Genomic DNA, 17,272 nt, shown 5'->3' with positions numbered 1-17,272 from the left:
ACCTCTCAGCAAGATAGGAATAAAAGGAACCTTTCTCAATATAGTTAAGGGCATCTATCACAAGCCAGTGGCAAATATTTTCTTCAATGGAGAAAAACTAAAAGCCTTCCCTCTAAATTCTAGTACAAGACAAGGGCTGTCCTCTCTCACCACTCCTATTCAACATAGTACTGGAAGTACTTGCTATAGTGATTAGGCAAGAAAAAGATATCAAGGGAATTCAGATAGGAAAGGAAGAAGTCAAGCTCTCACTGTTTGCAGATGACATGATACTATACTTAGAAAACCCTAAAGACTCTACCAAAAAGCTTCTAGAAATAATAAATTTATATAGCAAAGTGGCAGGCTACAAAATTAACACACAAAAATCAATGGCCTTTTTATACACTAATAATGATAGGGAAGAAATGGACATTAAGAGAACAATCCCATTCACATTAGTGCCACACAAACTCAAATATCCTGGAGTCAATCTGACTAAAGATGTGAAAGATCTATACAAAGAAAACTATAAAACACTGCTCCAAGAAATGAGAGGACATGTGGAAATGGAAACACATCCCCTACTCATGGATTGGCAGGATCAACATCATTAAAATGGCAATACTTTCAAAAGCATTGTACAGATTTAACGCAATTCCTTTAAAGATACCCATGACATTCTTCAAAGAAGTGGATAAAACACTTCTGAAATTCATTTGGAACAATAAACAACCTCGAATAGCTAAAGCACTCCTTGGGAAAAGGAATATGGAAGGCATTATTTTCCCCAATTTTAAGCTGTATTACAAAGCAATAGTTATAAAAACAGCATGGTATTGGAGTAAAGACAGACCCTCAGATCAGTGGAATAGGCTTGAGTACGCAGAGAATGTTTCTCAGAAATATAACCACCTAGTTTTTGATAAAGGAGCAAGAAATCCTAAATGGAGCAAGAAAGGCCTATTCAACAAGTGATGTTTTTACAACTGGTTAGCCAGTTGCAACAAAGAGAACTCAGACCCCCAGCTAACACCATCTACAAAGGTAAAATCCGAATAAATTAAAGACCTTGATATCAGATCTGAAACTATAAGGTATATAGAACAACATGTAGGTGAAACAATTCAGGACATTGAGACTAACGGCATCTTTAAGGAGGAGACAGCACTCTCCAAACAAGTGAAAGCAGAGATAAACAGATGGGACTATATTAAGCTGAGAAGCTTCTGCATCTCAAAGGAGATAGTGCCCAGAATAGAAAGGCCACCCACTGAGTGGGAGAAATTATTCACCCAATACTCATCAGATAACGGAGTAATATCCAAAATTTACAAGTTACTGACAGAACTATACAAGAAAAAACAACTAACCCCATCAAAAAATGGGGAGAAGAAATGAACAGACCCTTTGAAAAAGAAGAAAGGCAAATGGCCAAAAATCACATGAAAAGATGCTCAACATCACTAATTGTCAGGGAGATGCAAATCAAAACTACTATGAGGTACCACCTCACGCCACTGAGATTGGCACACATCACAAAAAAGGAAAACAAGCAGTGCTGGCAGGGATGTGGAGAGAAAGGAATTCTTTTTCACTGCTGGTGGAAATGCCGTCTAGTACAACCTTTATGGAAAGCGACATGGATATTCCTGCACAAACTGGAAATTGAGCTTCATACGATCCAGCTATACCACTCCTAGGAATATACCCGAGGAACACAAACATACAATATAAAAATCCCTTCCTTACACCTATATTCATTGCAGCACTATTTACAATAGCCAGACTCTGGAAACAACCAAGATGCCCTTCAACAGATGAGCGGTTAAAGAAACTGGTACATATACACAATGGAATACTATGCAGCTGTCAGGAGAGATGATGTCATGAAATTTTCCTATACATGGATGTACATGGAATCTATTATGCCGAGTGAAGTAAGTCAGAGGGAGAGAGAAAGATGCAGAATGGTTTCACTCATCTATGTGTTTTAAGAAAAATGAAAGACATTTTTAACAGTATCTCAGAGACAAGAGAGATGAGGGCTGGTAGTTGCAGCTCATGACATGAAGATCATCACATAGAGTGATGAGTGCAGTTGGAGAGATGACTACACTGAAAACTATCATAACAATAGAAAGCCCGTCTCGAGTACAGGTGTGGGGGGATGTGGAGGAGGGAGATCTGGTAAATTGGTGGTAGAAATGTTGCACTGGTGAAGGGGGGTGTTCTCTACATGACTGTAATCATACAACTATAGTCATATTTGTAATCATGGATGGTGTTTAAATAAAGATAATTATAAAAAAGAATATCTGAAATTAATCTGAAATAATAAGCATCACAAATAGCTAAAGCAATACTTGATGGGAAAGAGAAGGGTAAGGAAATTCGCCTTTCCACTTCAAATTGTACTACAATGCGGTAGTAATTAAAACAGTATAGTTTGGTATAAAGACAAACTCTCAGATCAGTGGAATAGAATAGAATATACTGACACAGATCCCCAGGTATATGGTAATTTAATTTCTGACAAGAGAGCAAAAAAATTGTGAAGTGGAGTAAGGAAATCTTCAAATAGTGTTGAGAAAACTGATCAACTGTGTATAAGAAATGGAATCTGCACCTCTTTGTAACACCATGCACAATGATCAAATAAAAGTGGATTAAATACCTTACTTAAATGGATTAAATACCTTAATATCTTCATGATATTGAAGCTAAAGGCATCTGCAAGAATTAATCATCATTGACCAAGCAAGTGTAAGCAAAATTAAACAAATGACAACAATAATTAAGAAACATCTGAGGGGCCAGAGAAAGACCATTGAGAAGGATGGTGGTTCAAATCCCAGCATCCCATATGGTCCCCTCGAGCTTGCCAGGAGCGATTTCTGAGCGTAACCCCTGAGCACTGCCAGGTATGAGCCAAAACCAAACAAAAAGAAAAAAAAAAAAAAGAAACAGCTGCATTTCAAAGGAAATGATGGCAAGGATACAATGACCACCTATAGAATGGGAGAAATTATTCAGCCAATACCCATCTAACAAAGGGATACATCTAAGATATATAAGGCATATGGTAGAGCTTAACAAGATAACACATCCAATCCCATCTAGAAATGGGAGAAGAGATGAAAAAACATTTCCTTAATAAAGAAATAGGATGGCCAAAGGCATTTGAAAAAATGGTCCTCATCGGGGCCGGAGAGATGGCATGGAGGTAAGACATTTGCCTTGCATGCAGAAGGACGGTGGCTTGAATCCCAGCATCTCATATGGTCCCCTGAGCCTACCTGGGCGATTTTTGAGCATAGAGCCAGGAGTAACTCCTGAGCACTGCCAAGTGTGACCCAAAAACCAAAAAAAAAAAAAATAAAAAAAATGGTCCTCATTATTATTCACCATGGAGATGAAAATAAATACAATAATGTAATATTATCTCATACCATAAAGACTGGAACACACCAAGAAAATACAACCAGTTCTGGGCCTAATGTGGTGAGAGACTCATTCACTGCTATTAAAAATGAAGACTGGCCCAGCCTTTTTGGAAAAAAAATATGGATTTTCAAAAAAAAAAAAAAGAAAATTGAGCTCCCATTCAACCCAGCAATTGTCTCCTGGGTACATACTCTAGGGGCCCAAAAACACAATGCAGAAAAGGGATCTGAACTTCTATCTTCATTGCATCACTGTTCACAATAACAAGAATCTGGAAACAAACTAAGAGCCCAAGAACAGATGAATGGATAAGTAAACAATGATATCTCTACACAAAGGAATTACTATGCAGCTGTTAGGACAAATGAAGTCATGAACTTTGCTTGTACCTGAATAGACCTGGAGAGTATCATGCTGTGTGAAGTGAGTCAGATGGAGAGAGACAGATATAGAATGATCATACTAATCTATGTGATATTAAAAAAACAATACTATGAGAATAATGCCCAAAGACAATAAAAATGATGTGTGGGAAGTGTAATTAACATAGATAAAAGGCCACTATAACAAGAATAGTTGGATTGTTCATTCTGCACAAGAATTGGAAATTGAAAAGGAGTATCTGATAACAAGAATTGTTGAAAATAATCACTCTGGACAAAAAATTGGAAATTGAAAAGGGTGATATGCATGATATTTTTGTAGTAACACAGTTTAAACTATGATACCTAAAAGGATAAAAGGGGAGGGAGAGAGAGAGAGAATCAGAGAGAGAGAGACAGAGACAGAGACAGAGAGAAAGAGAGAGAGAATCTTCCATTAGGAAAAGGGTAAGGTGGGATAAGAGATAAGATGACAGGAAGATAACTGTGGAAACTAGTGCTGGGAAATGAACACAGGTGAAGGGACAGATGTTGGAACATTGTATGATTAAAACTGAACTATCAACAACTTTTAAATCTGTATTGCATGCAATTTTAATAATGTAAAAAACCCTATGAGAAAAAAATCCCACAAAAATAGATCAATACAAGCTGCACTTAAACAGTGGAGAAATAGGTAATGCCTAAAATCAGTACTCAATTTGCTCAAGGGATCAAATCAAATCACACATGCGCACACATGTACTCATGTATCAGATATGTAGTCAAAACATATCAAATGGTGTAGTCATTATATGTCTGCAGTGTTGTTCTGGACTTCAATTATTCAGATTGGTTTAAAGAGAAGAAATAATTCTTTACAAAGCTATTCTAATTGTGTATAAATTGTAAACCCATGTTACAAAATCTTACCTTGTCTCCCAAGTAAATTGCAATTCTTTTCTGAAAGCAGCAATATTCTTCACTAAATGTACAGTAAAAAGTCTGTGGATTATATAAACTGCAACATAAACTGAAATTTTACAAACTACAGAGAATATATAGATTATATAAACTAAAACTAAAATCTGAATATAATTTTTTTAAATAAAATTTATTAGATATTTCAGAATCTTTTTATCATCTTGGTTCTTACTGTTTTCACTAAATTTCTGATCTTTTTATAACAGATCAAACTAAGAGTTACTGAAATTAAGATTGTGCTTTCCAACTATTGCCTATGTATTTTATCCTGAAGATAGGAGAAAATATAGAAATTTTTACAACTTTTTAAAATTTTTTAAAATTTTTATATCTTAAAATTTAGAAATCCCTTATTTACTGTTTTTAATGTACTTTTTCCTGGCAATATTTATATGTATAAACACATGAATGTCTGAAGATTTAGTACTTAAATGTTTGCATGTGTGTGTATACATGAGTATCCAAACATATGTGCTCATAAATTTGTTTACTTCACTTATATTCTTGTACAGCTTAGATATATTTTCATCCAGAAACTTTATGGTTTTCAAGATCTCTAATTCCAGAGGTCTGAATTTGACAACTGCAACTGAACAGAACTTTTGGAACCACAAGGAAAGACAATACCTTAGGCTTCCTCCTAGGATTTCTGCAAAAACCAAGATCACTAGTTACAGAAGACTGACAACAACAACGTGATGGAGCAGAACTTCTAGAACAATAAAGAAAGACTCGATTCTAGACTTCATCTTCTAAGCTGTGCAAATACCAAGATCTCCAATTACAGAGGACATATTTTGTCAGCCACAACTGAGGAGAACGTTTCATGGCATCAGAAAAGGACCTTGGGGTTCGTCAATGAGCCTATCCAAAGCTTGTAGTCATTCCCATGACAAAATTCTTAAAGTGTGGAGAAACCTGGTACTGTATCTCTTAGACCAAGGGAATTCCCTTTCAAATTTCCCCAATACTTAGCATGCTTATGAAAATAAGAAACACGCACACACACATACAAATGCATACCTTACCACATCCTCCTTTCTCCCCCACCTTTTTTTCTCTCCTCTCTCTCTTTTGTCCCTATCTCTTGTTGCAGTCATTTTAGCTGGTGTGTATGTTTGCTGTCATGTTTCTTGTCAGTGTCTGGTTGTTTACTTCTTTTTTTTCTTTTCTTTATCTTTTTTATTTAGTTCTTTTTCTTTTTTTCCTTTTCTCCTTTTAAATTGATAATGGTAGATCCTAGACAGAACCCTCCCAGCATCTTTTTTTCTTTTTTTACTCTTTATTTTCTCCTTTTTTTCCAACAGAACCACAGGGCTTGTATCATCTTGTTTTGCCACATAAATGGAGTGGAAAGAAAAAAAAGTGGATGGTACCAGGAGCAAACCCAAAGTCATAAACAACACAATTAAGATTCCCAATCTACAACAAGATATATACAAAAAGGATGGGCTAGTCTAGGGAGCAAAGGGGGGGAGTTATGGGATGCATGCTGAGAACAGGGGTAAAGAAAGGACAACACTGGTGGTAGGAATGTCACTAATTCACTAGTGGTCACTTTGTGCCCTAAATATAACTGTTGAAGACTTGTAATTCACATTGGTCACAATAAAAAAAAAAAAACTTTATGGTTTTGGGGCTGAAGCAATAGCACAGTGTTAAGGTGTTTGCTTTGAACATAGCCCAGTTCGAATCCAGACATCCCATATGGTCCCCCAAGCCAGCCAAGAGTGATTTTTGAGTCAGAGCTAGGAGTAACACTGGATTGTTGCCGGTGTGTTCTCCCCCTTAAAAATCTTTATGGTTTTATTCCAGTGAATGAGTGAGTGAGAGAGAGAGAGAGAGGAGTGAAAGGGAGGAGAGAAAGAGGGAGAGGGGGTGAGAGAGAGAGAGAGAGAGAGAAAGAGAGAGAGAGAGAGAGAGAGAGAGAGAGAGAGAGAGAGAGAGAGAGAGAGAGAGAGAAGGAAAATGTGTAAAATGTCTGACAGAGCTGGAGACTGGGGCTATGCTCTGGTGATGGGATGGGTGATGGAACATTGAATGAATAAAACTCAATCATGAATCACTTTTTGGTTGTGTGATTCAATTAAATTTTATTAGATAAAGGTGAAAGTCCTACTTCTGAGACAATAAGTAATACAGTACATTCAACTGTATCCACACTGCTTCAGTCTGCACCAGTTTGTGACAACAGAAATGCTACCATTGGTCATTTGTAATACAGCATGCCAGTTGTTTCCATGTTTATATTTCTTATCACAAATTCTGCTGAAACATGGAGACCTTTGAAATGGGTTAGATTTATGTTGACAATGGGCAGATGAACTCACATGTTTTCTCTTTTTTATTCAACTCAGAGAAATTCATGAATGACAGGACATTTTTTGGAATCATTTGTAGGTTATAATGTCTATACTTTAGCTTCTTTAGCCATGGTGAGATGAAAAAGAAACAGAACTGTTAGAAGGAGGATCTTCAGATTCTAAGTAAACCATAGATAAAATGAATGAGTACTGTGATGAATATTCAATATGGGAAGACGTGAAGTAGTAATACACCAGCCGAGGAAGACAAGAGGCACACCATGTCTTGAGGACTCTAGCACAGAGCTCCACCTATATAACCAACAGATTTCTGGCAACACTGGCTTTGCTTCTGCAATTTCTAATCACTCTTAATTATCAGAAAAAAAAACATCCCGTGCTATTTATATATCCCAAGATTAGGTTATTATGTTTGTGTGAACTAATAATGACATGAAAGAGTTTCCAAATAATATATAGATTTTTTCTGAGGTACATTCTTAATTAAGAAATTTGAGATGCCCCATTGTAATTAAAAGTGCCAATGACTTACTGACCATTCTTCTTCAGTAAAAAGCTAGAGACAAGTTAACCAGTTTTAATATTTCCCTACTGCTTTAATTAATCTACTATTCAATCTATTTTAAAGTATTTCATAACATTATAAGCCATTTCTTCACTGGACAGAACATATCAGACAAACTGTAACTACCAATCCAACACAAGAAGCTTAACTCTGAGTAAATTAATGTGTGAACCACAGAGTTTTGGTTCAAGAGCAGATATTTTTTCAGGGCTCTAGTTAGGACTGAAATGCAATGTATGACTACATTTTTTACCACACATTAATGATGTCTGAGTGCATGGATTTAATACTTCACAGGAATTTCAATAAAAAAAAGAATGTTCTTGGCAAAAGGAACAATTGTACTTTTTTATGGCAGGGCTATTCTCATTTGGGAAAGAAGTGCTGACAATCCTATGAGGCTGAAATTATGGAAGGCTGTTTGTGCACAATATTGTGGCTAAGAGCCTGGGAATCAAAAAATCTCTGCTTCACCACCCACTAACTCAATGACTTGAATAAGTTATTTACTTCCAGGACCTCAGTTTCCTTTTATGTAGACTAGGAAGTCAAAGTGACATTTCTGGTAGCTGCATACAGATTATGGTTTCTTGGAGTTGAGGCTGACCAGGTCTAGAAGGATCAATATAATTAATAGTTTAGGTATGAAAGGTGTCTAATGGCTTCACAGTAGGCCATCTATACAATAGAAGGGATAGTTTACCTAATAAATAACTCTCTCATTGAAAATGAATCAACTTTATGCATTTTCCAAGTTAAGAGATATTTTATTGAGATGTTTTAAGAATAGTCTTAATTAGCCCCCAGTTTTTATTAACTTTTTCTATTAAATATTATAGCTACCAGTAATTATAGTGAGTTCTTAACAGTAAGGAGTTCTAAATCCAATACTCCAAAGTTTGTTTCTTAAATTGTAAATGTATAACCACACAATTGGTCATGAAGATATATAAAAGGGTTGTTCTTTGGTCTATGCACTAAAATACTGGGATTAACAAGTCTGTTACCCTCAATCCTGAAGCTCAACATATAAATCAGAAGAAACTAACCAAAAGGAGAGACTCTACTGTAACAGTGTCATTCAAGAAGCCACTAAAATGTACATGAAAAGGCACAGGGGAATGTCATGCAAATGTCAGAGCATTTTCATTAGACTTGAAAACAGGCAGGTGTTAGAGTGCTGTATCTAATTTGCAGCTGCACAATTTATATAGGAAACTATGTCCAAATAACATCCCGAGGGACTTGGAACCTCAAGTACATAATGCTGCTAAGATCTGGAGTTCCCCAGATGTCTCTCAGCAGTACACTCTTGAGTCCCAAATCTTTGAGTGTTTGGGTAACTATGCCCCTGTTCTTAAGCTCCTCTAGACCTCAAAGGTCAGGCTTTTAGGTAAAAATCAGGCTCCCAGAATGTGTCTATGTATAAATCCAGCTCTCTCTCTCCCTTCATATGTCCTTAATTCATAACTAGAATCCCCAAAAGTCTGACCCCCAAGTAGTTCACATATTTCTGAACACAAGTGAAGAGGGGGACTCAGGACACCCAGCAGATGAAACAAACCTCTATTTTTCTATCTATGTTTCATTTCTTCTCCTAGCACTCTGTCCTAAATCCTTGGAAGGAATCTCACCATGACTTAAATCCTTCCTTCATTGAGTCCCAAGAAATATGGTAATTCAAGTAATCCCTTGTCAATAGATTCCAATCTCTAAAAAAGCAGCTTTTCCCAGTACCTACCCAATTTCTCCTCATGCCCCACCAGATTCCATACCTACTTTATTGTTTCTTCCTTCCATTACTGATATTACCTTGGTGGACTTAGTTGCCCACTTATTGTTTTTTAATAAGTGATGGGTTTCTGAGAATGTATAAAACACCTGTGTGTGGCTCTGAATCAATCTCATTCTGACAATGTTAATACCTTTGTTCTATTCACATTTATTTTAAAATAAAATAAAAAATAGATTTCAAGATGCATCCACGTGGGCTCAGACATATTGCTAAAGGGATCCAAAGTTTAATCATGGATAGATTCCACACTACATAAATGAAGAAGGAAGTTTTCATTTCCAATTATCCTCTTTTATGCAAAAGACATCAGACACTCGAATCTTATACAATTTTTGTAGTGAACTTTACAGTTAACAAAGAGTAATTTATACCTATTTATCTCTGTTGGGAGTGTTGTCTATTTCCCATCAACTATTATTGACTATACAAATTAGCATAATCTATGCAACACTGGAAACATCTTTTGCTATTTAGAAGGAATTCCCTGGCTTGCATAATATTTTCTACTTTATCTTCCAAATTTAGGGCAACATGATCTTCTTTTGTGGAATGTACAGAAAAAAAGAAGCTCTCAAACAATTTCATGAAGGGGTTGATCAGTTTTATTTTGCCCAGGTGCCTGGGGGTATTCTTGCTATCATCATTTGCATCAAGTTTATAAAGGATAAAATCTAAATACAATTAGGATTGGGGGGTGGGAAAAGAAAAATTCCCAATTAGGGTGAATCCTCATATTTTGCTGAGAAAAGAAAGTTGTGATGCCAATTTTCTAACAGCAAAGGGGAAAGGGGAGAAGAGCTGATTACAACCCAGGTTTGAACAGAACACAAATACAAGAAGAATCAACTTTATTCCAATTGCTTCAGGTAAGAAACAGGGGCCACCCCTTCTCTCCCTATAGTTGGTGGCTGGATCAGGCATTGTATTGCTTAAAATAATTGGGTAGGAACCACAGAACATAAATGTGTTGAGGATAAAAGGAGCCATGAATTCTATCCAAACTTGAGGAACTTCTGAGTTTCAGCCTATACATTAGATTCATATGATAGATTTCATTTTCTTTGGTTTTTAATATATTTATGAAAATATTGGCATCAAAGATTGATTCAACATTATTTTTTAAAAAATGTGTTCTATTACAGTTTGAATAGTGAAGGGTTAAGACCAAAAGGGATTTCCCCAAAACACACTCATACCGCCCACTTCAGTCTCAGAGACATTCATTCTCAGCTCTCTTAAATACTTGGCCAATGACTGTTTGAGCAGTCAGTCCAATCACCATTCTCTTGTCACTTTTTTAGGCAATACTTGATTCTCGCAGCAGGACTTACCCCAATCATCCAAAATCAGAAGATATGAGCAAGTGAGAAAAGTGGCCTCATGGGTATTTGCAGCAATATAGTTATCACTGCACTTTGGCCACAAATATCATTTTTTCCAGTGCTTCATTTCTCATCTGACAGCATAGGCAACGCCTTCTAAAATACCACGTTTGTTTCAAAACCTACTCTAAGTAGCAAAAAAAAAAATTATATTAAGACAACCTTTCTGTTGCTTTGAACTTAACTGAAAGCCCACCCTGACAATGCAAAAGGGAAAGCCAAGATTTACCACTAGAATTTTTTTTCTGTTAGTAAAGAAATAAATATAAAGGACCCATATGCTGTATAACACAGGAAAATAATGTGAAGGCAGAGATATGATATAATAATAATTTTTTTCTGAATTTATAGGTATATATGTAACATTTATAAGTAAATAAATTTTATTTACCAGAAGGGAATCTCTCCAAAATTTCAGGGAATAAAATAAGATGCAAAACAGAAAAAAAAATCTGCCTAGAGATGAATAAAATAAAACTCAACAGTATGTAACTGAAAAGTGTACTAGAATCTTCAGAGCCATTAGAATGAGCTTAAAATGGACTTCCCCTCCACCCCAGATTCCTTGACTCTTCACCCTTCCATAATCACAGAAATGACTCCCTGAATCCCTATGTGTCAGAAAAAGGTAGAATCAGGCAGAATGTGGACAGAGTTAAAGTCTGGGATCAAAAAACAGGCGTTAAGTTCACAGATTGGGCTCAACAAACTCACCTAGTAGAGAAGGAGCCTAGATGAGAAGATGCCTAGTCGAGAAGATGCCTTGCGGCTTCTCACTTGGGCCCAGCTTTGACTAGTGAGGTAGGCCCAAGTTTTGGTTTGTTTGTTTTTATTTTGGGGTCACACCCGGCAGCGCTCAGGGGTTATTCCTGGTTCTACGCTCAGAAATCGCTCTTGATAGGCTCGGGGAACCATATGGGATGCAGGAATTCTAACCAGAATCTTTCTGCATGCAAGGCCAACGCCTTACCTTCGTGCTATCTCTCCGGACAGCAGGCCCAAGTTTTGCATGGCTCTGTGGTGCTTCTTTGTTCTGAGGGAATTGATTGCTTCTTTCACAGTCCTTCTGCCCTCAGGTTCTGACACTGCCCGTGGACCACGTTTATTTTTCTGCCTTTTGACACTAGGAGCTTGTCTGTTAAAGGATAAAAGTGGAATTCTCTGCTGTCTGCAGGACTATCCCCAGGGATGAGAGCATGAAACCCAAACTTATATATAAAATCATATCCTGTTTGCAAACATCATATTCCCTATGCTTCTCACTAATCTGGCCCCGTAAACCCCAGCACAGCTTGAGAGCCCATTTCTCATCTAAACAAATGCCATAAGCCCCTTTATACTTTTACTGCCATGTCAAAAAATAATATTGCCTGCCAATAGTGATGTGATTGGAGTTGCCTCCTCCGAGCCATAAAAGAAGTGCAGAGTCTGTTATCAATTTCTCTAAGTGTCTCAGGGGAATGACGGGTCGATTCGGTTCCAAGTTATAAATGACAACTCAAAAGCCACAGAAGTGTTTGAAGCTGGGAGCTGATGACGACATTATCATAAAAGCCTGCTCGTCCTTGCTTTTGTGGGCTTTTTTTTTCTTTTTTCTTTTTTCTTTTTTTTTTTCTGTCTTTTTTTTTTTGTGGCATATCAAGTGAAGAAGGAAAAATAAGGCTGAGAAATGACTTCAAGATTTCCTCACACAGCAGCAGGTCAGATGGTCAGGAAAATGATGGCTATTTTTAGTAATATACCCTGAGGAGTGGGGGGGGGCTGGCTTGGCCCTGCAATCACTTGCTTTTGTTTTCAGAGTCCCCTAATTATCTCTGTCACTATAGGATGACCCAGTGCTGAGATTTCGTAAAATGCTCTCCAAATTGGTGCATTTTCTTGAAGTGCAATCACACTAATAACGATCTAGCGTGAGTCATGCCATCGTAACTAAGCAATGAGAAGCAAAAACAATGAAACTCAAAATTTTGCGATTGTTGAGAGAGCGCAGAATGATAACTCCATTATTGAAAGCACATCTTAAAGCATCTTAAATACCAGAAACCCACAGAGTTAAACGAATGACTCAATAGCTAATAATCACATGCAACTTTAGAGGGGAATATAATAAGAATTGGGATTTTCTGATTTCAAAGGTTCCAAGGGATTTTCCTCCATAGGAATCAAATCTTCAACATTCAGTAGAAATATATTCAGGGTAACTAACAAGCCAGAATTTGAAGATAGGTCAACCAGGCAACTAGCATTTAATGATGGGGAGCTTTATGTATTTGAACATCTTGTATTGTTATTATTGCTGTTGTTAGTTTTGGTGGGGGCACATCCAGTGGTGTTCAGTTTGCTCCTGACACTGCATTTAGGAATCACTCTTCCTGGGCTCTGTGGACCTATGGCTCTGTGGGCTCGATGATGAAACCCATGTTGGCTCTGAAGACCATATAAGATGCTATGGATTACACCTGGACCGGATGAGTGAAAGACAAGCACTGTTATCACTATACTATTGCTCCAGCTCAAAGTATGTTGGAATTTTAACACAAATTTCATGTCAGATAACTTGGATTGGAAGAGAACCACAGTACAATAGAAGTTCTTTGGTTTCCAAGTTCTCTATGGTTCCAAGTATTGGCAAGTTTAATCAAGTTCAGACTGACTATCTTATATTTAATCAATGTGTTCAGGACCACCATGAAGTTAAAAGCTGAGGTTGATAATAATATGGAGGACCTAACATTTCTCTTAGAACTTGTATCAAAATCAAAGATCTGGGGGTAGAAGGTATTATAGGGGTTAAGAAAATTGTCTTGCTTACAGCCAATACTGGTTCAATTTACTATATTTCATAAGGTATGAAAATTATCCTGAGCAGCATCAGGAGTGATATTTATCTTAGTGGCAAGATGGTTCCTTAGTGTCTAAAAAGTTAACTTAGTTCTTGAGGGTAAAACACAAAGAATCAAACCAGTTCTTAAGCAGAGTTGCAAGAAAAAGGGCACCTGCCTTGCCCATGCTAGCCCCGGAAGGACCACGTTTTGGTACACTGGTGTCCCATACGGTCCCCCAAGCCAGGATCGATTTCTGAGTGCATAACCAGGAGTAACCTATGAGTGTCACCAGGTGTGGCCCAAAGACAAAACAAAACACAACAAAAAAAGTAATACATTTCTTAATTGAGCTCAAGTTTGTAAAACACACACTCTCAAGCGCGCGCACGCGCGCGCGCGCACACACACACACACACACACACACACACACATTTATACAGACTATTATAGGCACCATAAAAAATAACAAAAACAATAGATAATCAGACAATAAAGTTGCCTCTCTCCAATTTTCTTCAACACTGATGAGCTGAAATTAACCCAAATATCTCCGAGCTTTGCTGGCTCAAACTCTTTTGACCTATTGCCAATGCTGGAACCAGCCAGATTAAGTGGGTGTTTGAAGAACTTCCTGTATTGTATCCACTGTAATTTTCATTATTATAAATGAACTATTTGGGCCAGTGGCAGCAGTTACCAATCACTCCTGGGAAGATGTATATGTTTCTTTACTAGATGAGGCCAGACTATAGAATAAATTTCTAGTAGACTAAGAGTAGCTGAGTAGTGACTGTGTGTTCAAAGAGTAGAGAGTTTCATATATAGTCTAGGTCAGAATTACGGGTGAGTTCTTGAGAGCCATTTTTATTCAGCTCTGGATTAAGAATGAAGTACATTTGTAAAGGACTAGGAAAGCTAGATGACCACCACTCCTTGAAGGGACTTGACTCATTTCCTATCACTGCACACACCAAGCAGTCATTCTTCTGTTTCAGAATTTACTCTATTTGCAGTTAATCACTCATCTTCTTTATCACTTGTGTTATGTATGCAAACATTTCCATAAGATTATCATGTTACTGATTCTACCCTAATCAATAATTGTGCCCTACCCTAGGGTGTGACCTGGAATTCTGCTCCCACCCAAGGTTGGTACCTGATTCTGATGTATAAAAGCTAGGGTCTGTGGAAGGCTGTTTTTTTTTTTTGTTTTTTTTTTTTTTTCTGGGGCTGATTCTGGGGCTTTTTTGCTTCAGCCATATCCACTGAATAAAGCTGATATCTTCTGAAGCCTGACTGCCTGCTAGTTTTCTACCCGCTGCATTCATCTCAGAACCGCCGGCTAAACAGGGTGGCAGACGTGTGGTCCGAGCTGGAGGAGAAAGACCTCATCCTCCATCCTTCCATCAGCCAGAGCCATCAAGGGTGGTTATGCAACAAGTTGGAATATTGGGAAAGAAGTATAAATGCTTAAAATACACATTTAAAAAGTCAGTTTGTCCTTTGATTTTTAGAATAATTTTTCAAGTTCTCAATTTATAAGAGTTCTCTGAAAATCAGCAAGGATTATGTGGAGTGATAAATATCTTCTGGGAGCCAAAAAGAGACATTTATTTTTGAGATCTTAAAAAAGGTACCACATCCTATTTGCCTTGCTGCCATTGTGCTATTAGACTTGGGCGAAGGGAGGTGGGGGGTGGGAGGGAGACACAGTTCAAGATGAAAACTGGTATTATTTCAACCAGTTCTCTTGGAATTTCACCATGTGTTCATGAACGCCGACCTCATACTTTTAGCCTTACACCCTTTGTTGTATGACTTCAGGAAAATACTTGCCCTTCTCTGAGCCTTCAGTTTCTCGTCTGTAAAATGATATTAACACATAGCATTATTGTACAAAACTTAAGAATCCCAAATCCTGGTAGGTTGGTAAACTGTAAATTTCTAAATATTGCTTGTATTTGCTCTTTTTAATTCCAGAAAGGTAAAAGAGGAACATTATTCTTCATGAAAATGATGGAAATAACAGAAAATTCATGCCATTTTCCTGAATGTTTATTTATAACAAAATATTCCCTAAAACATTGGAGCACTAATATATAAACGATATGTAGTTATAACAAACTATATATTATATATTTGCTATTAAACACATGATATATGCTATAAGTTTATACATATATATATATATATATATATATATATATATATATTTAAGGTTTGGCCACATCCAAAGGCATTCAGGTGTTACCCTTGCTCTGTGCTCAGAAATAGCTCCTGGTAGGCTCCTGGTAGGCTCTGGGGACCATATGGGATGCTGGGGATCAAACTCGGGTTGGTTGTAGGTCAGCTGTGTGCGAGGCAAATGCCCTACAGCTGTGATAATGCTCTAGCTCCTATTCAAAAATTCTTTTTTTTTGTTTTTTTGTTTTTTTTTTGGGGGGGTGCCACACCCGGTGACGCTCAGGGGTTATTCATGGCTATGAGCTCAGGAGTCGCTCCTGGCTTGGAGGACCATATGGGATGCCAGGGGATCGAACCGCGAACCTTCCTTGGCTAGTGCTGGCAACGAAGAAACCTTACCTCTAGCGCCACCGCGCCAGCCCCAGAAATTTCTTAATAATTTTTGAAAAAAGGAATTTGGAATTTCATTTGGCAGTAAACCCGACAAATTGTGTAGTATGCCTTGATGTCTAGTTTAATCTTTATTGAATATATCCTTAAATATATGCTTAAAATAGAGAAATTAAAGAAAATATTATGAATATATTTTTTAATCAAAGAAGTATTTTAAGTAATACGTTTTGTGTATGTTACTAAAAGGCAGTTAATATATTCATACATACCCCAAGTCCACCACAAGGTAATGAAGAAAAAACACTTTGAGAAGCATCTCCTACACAGCAAAAAGACGAGCAGATTATAAATATTATTTTTAAATATATGGTGTTTAACATATAAATATAATTGTATTAAACACATACATATTGTTCAAATAGTTTTAATGTAAATATTTAAAACAAATTAACATATATACATTATAACATAAATTGTCTATTGAGCCACATAAAGAACACAAACCTATGTTCTTTGATTTCCAAGATATTTTAACTGTCTTATTCATCATATATCAAACATTTTTATAACCATATAGGTATATTATCTATCTACTTAATGCATCCTAATGTACTATTTGAGTCATCTTGTTCATAAAATATTCCATCACTTCAAATTTTTGTCCAAATATTTAAACATTTATTCATCTAGTTAAGACCAAGTGTACCAGAAACCTCTCCAATATTCACAATTTTTTAAAAACAAATCAAGAACACAAAAAATAATAACCCATTTATATTTCCATTTGGGTTGGGATCCAAGTAATATGACTATAAACAGCTATTTAAAGTATAGTTTATCAAAATCTTATGTGTGACTGATACTTAGAATTTACGTTTTATGGGATATTTTCCAACCATCTTGTATAACCTCACTTCTATCACACAATATCTCGTATTTAAGTAGAACACAAAAGTAACTAAATCTAAACATCCAGTCTAAAATCAATCTTACAGATATAATTAAAGGAAAGGTAGTTGAAATTGCTATATC

General features: G+C 36.7%; 1 protein-coding gene across 1 annotated transcript in view; it reads right to left on the bottom strand.

Annotated features, from left to right (window-relative positions):
* HDAC9 (histone deacetylase 9) overlaps positions 1–17,272 on the bottom strand; it is a 950,572-nt gene that overhangs the window by 242,371 nt on the left and 690,929 nt on the right. Inside the window, exon 17 of the mRNA XM_049785709.1 lies at positions 16,510–16,559. Coding sequence (XP_049641666.1) covers positions 16,510–16,559 — 50 coding nt within the window. The remainder of the gene's footprint in view (positions 1–16,509; positions 16,560–17,272) is intronic.

The sequence above is a fragment of the Suncus etruscus genome, chromosome 13 (genome assembly GCF_024139225.1).
Source record: "Suncus etruscus isolate mSunEtr1 chromosome 13, mSunEtr1.pri.cur, whole genome shotgun sequence".
Classification (NCBI taxonomy): Eukaryota; Metazoa; Chordata; class Mammalia; order Eulipotyphla; family Soricidae; genus Suncus; species Suncus etruscus.
Note: the sequence above shows the minus strand (reverse complement) of the source record. Positions and strands in the feature narration are given on the sequence as shown.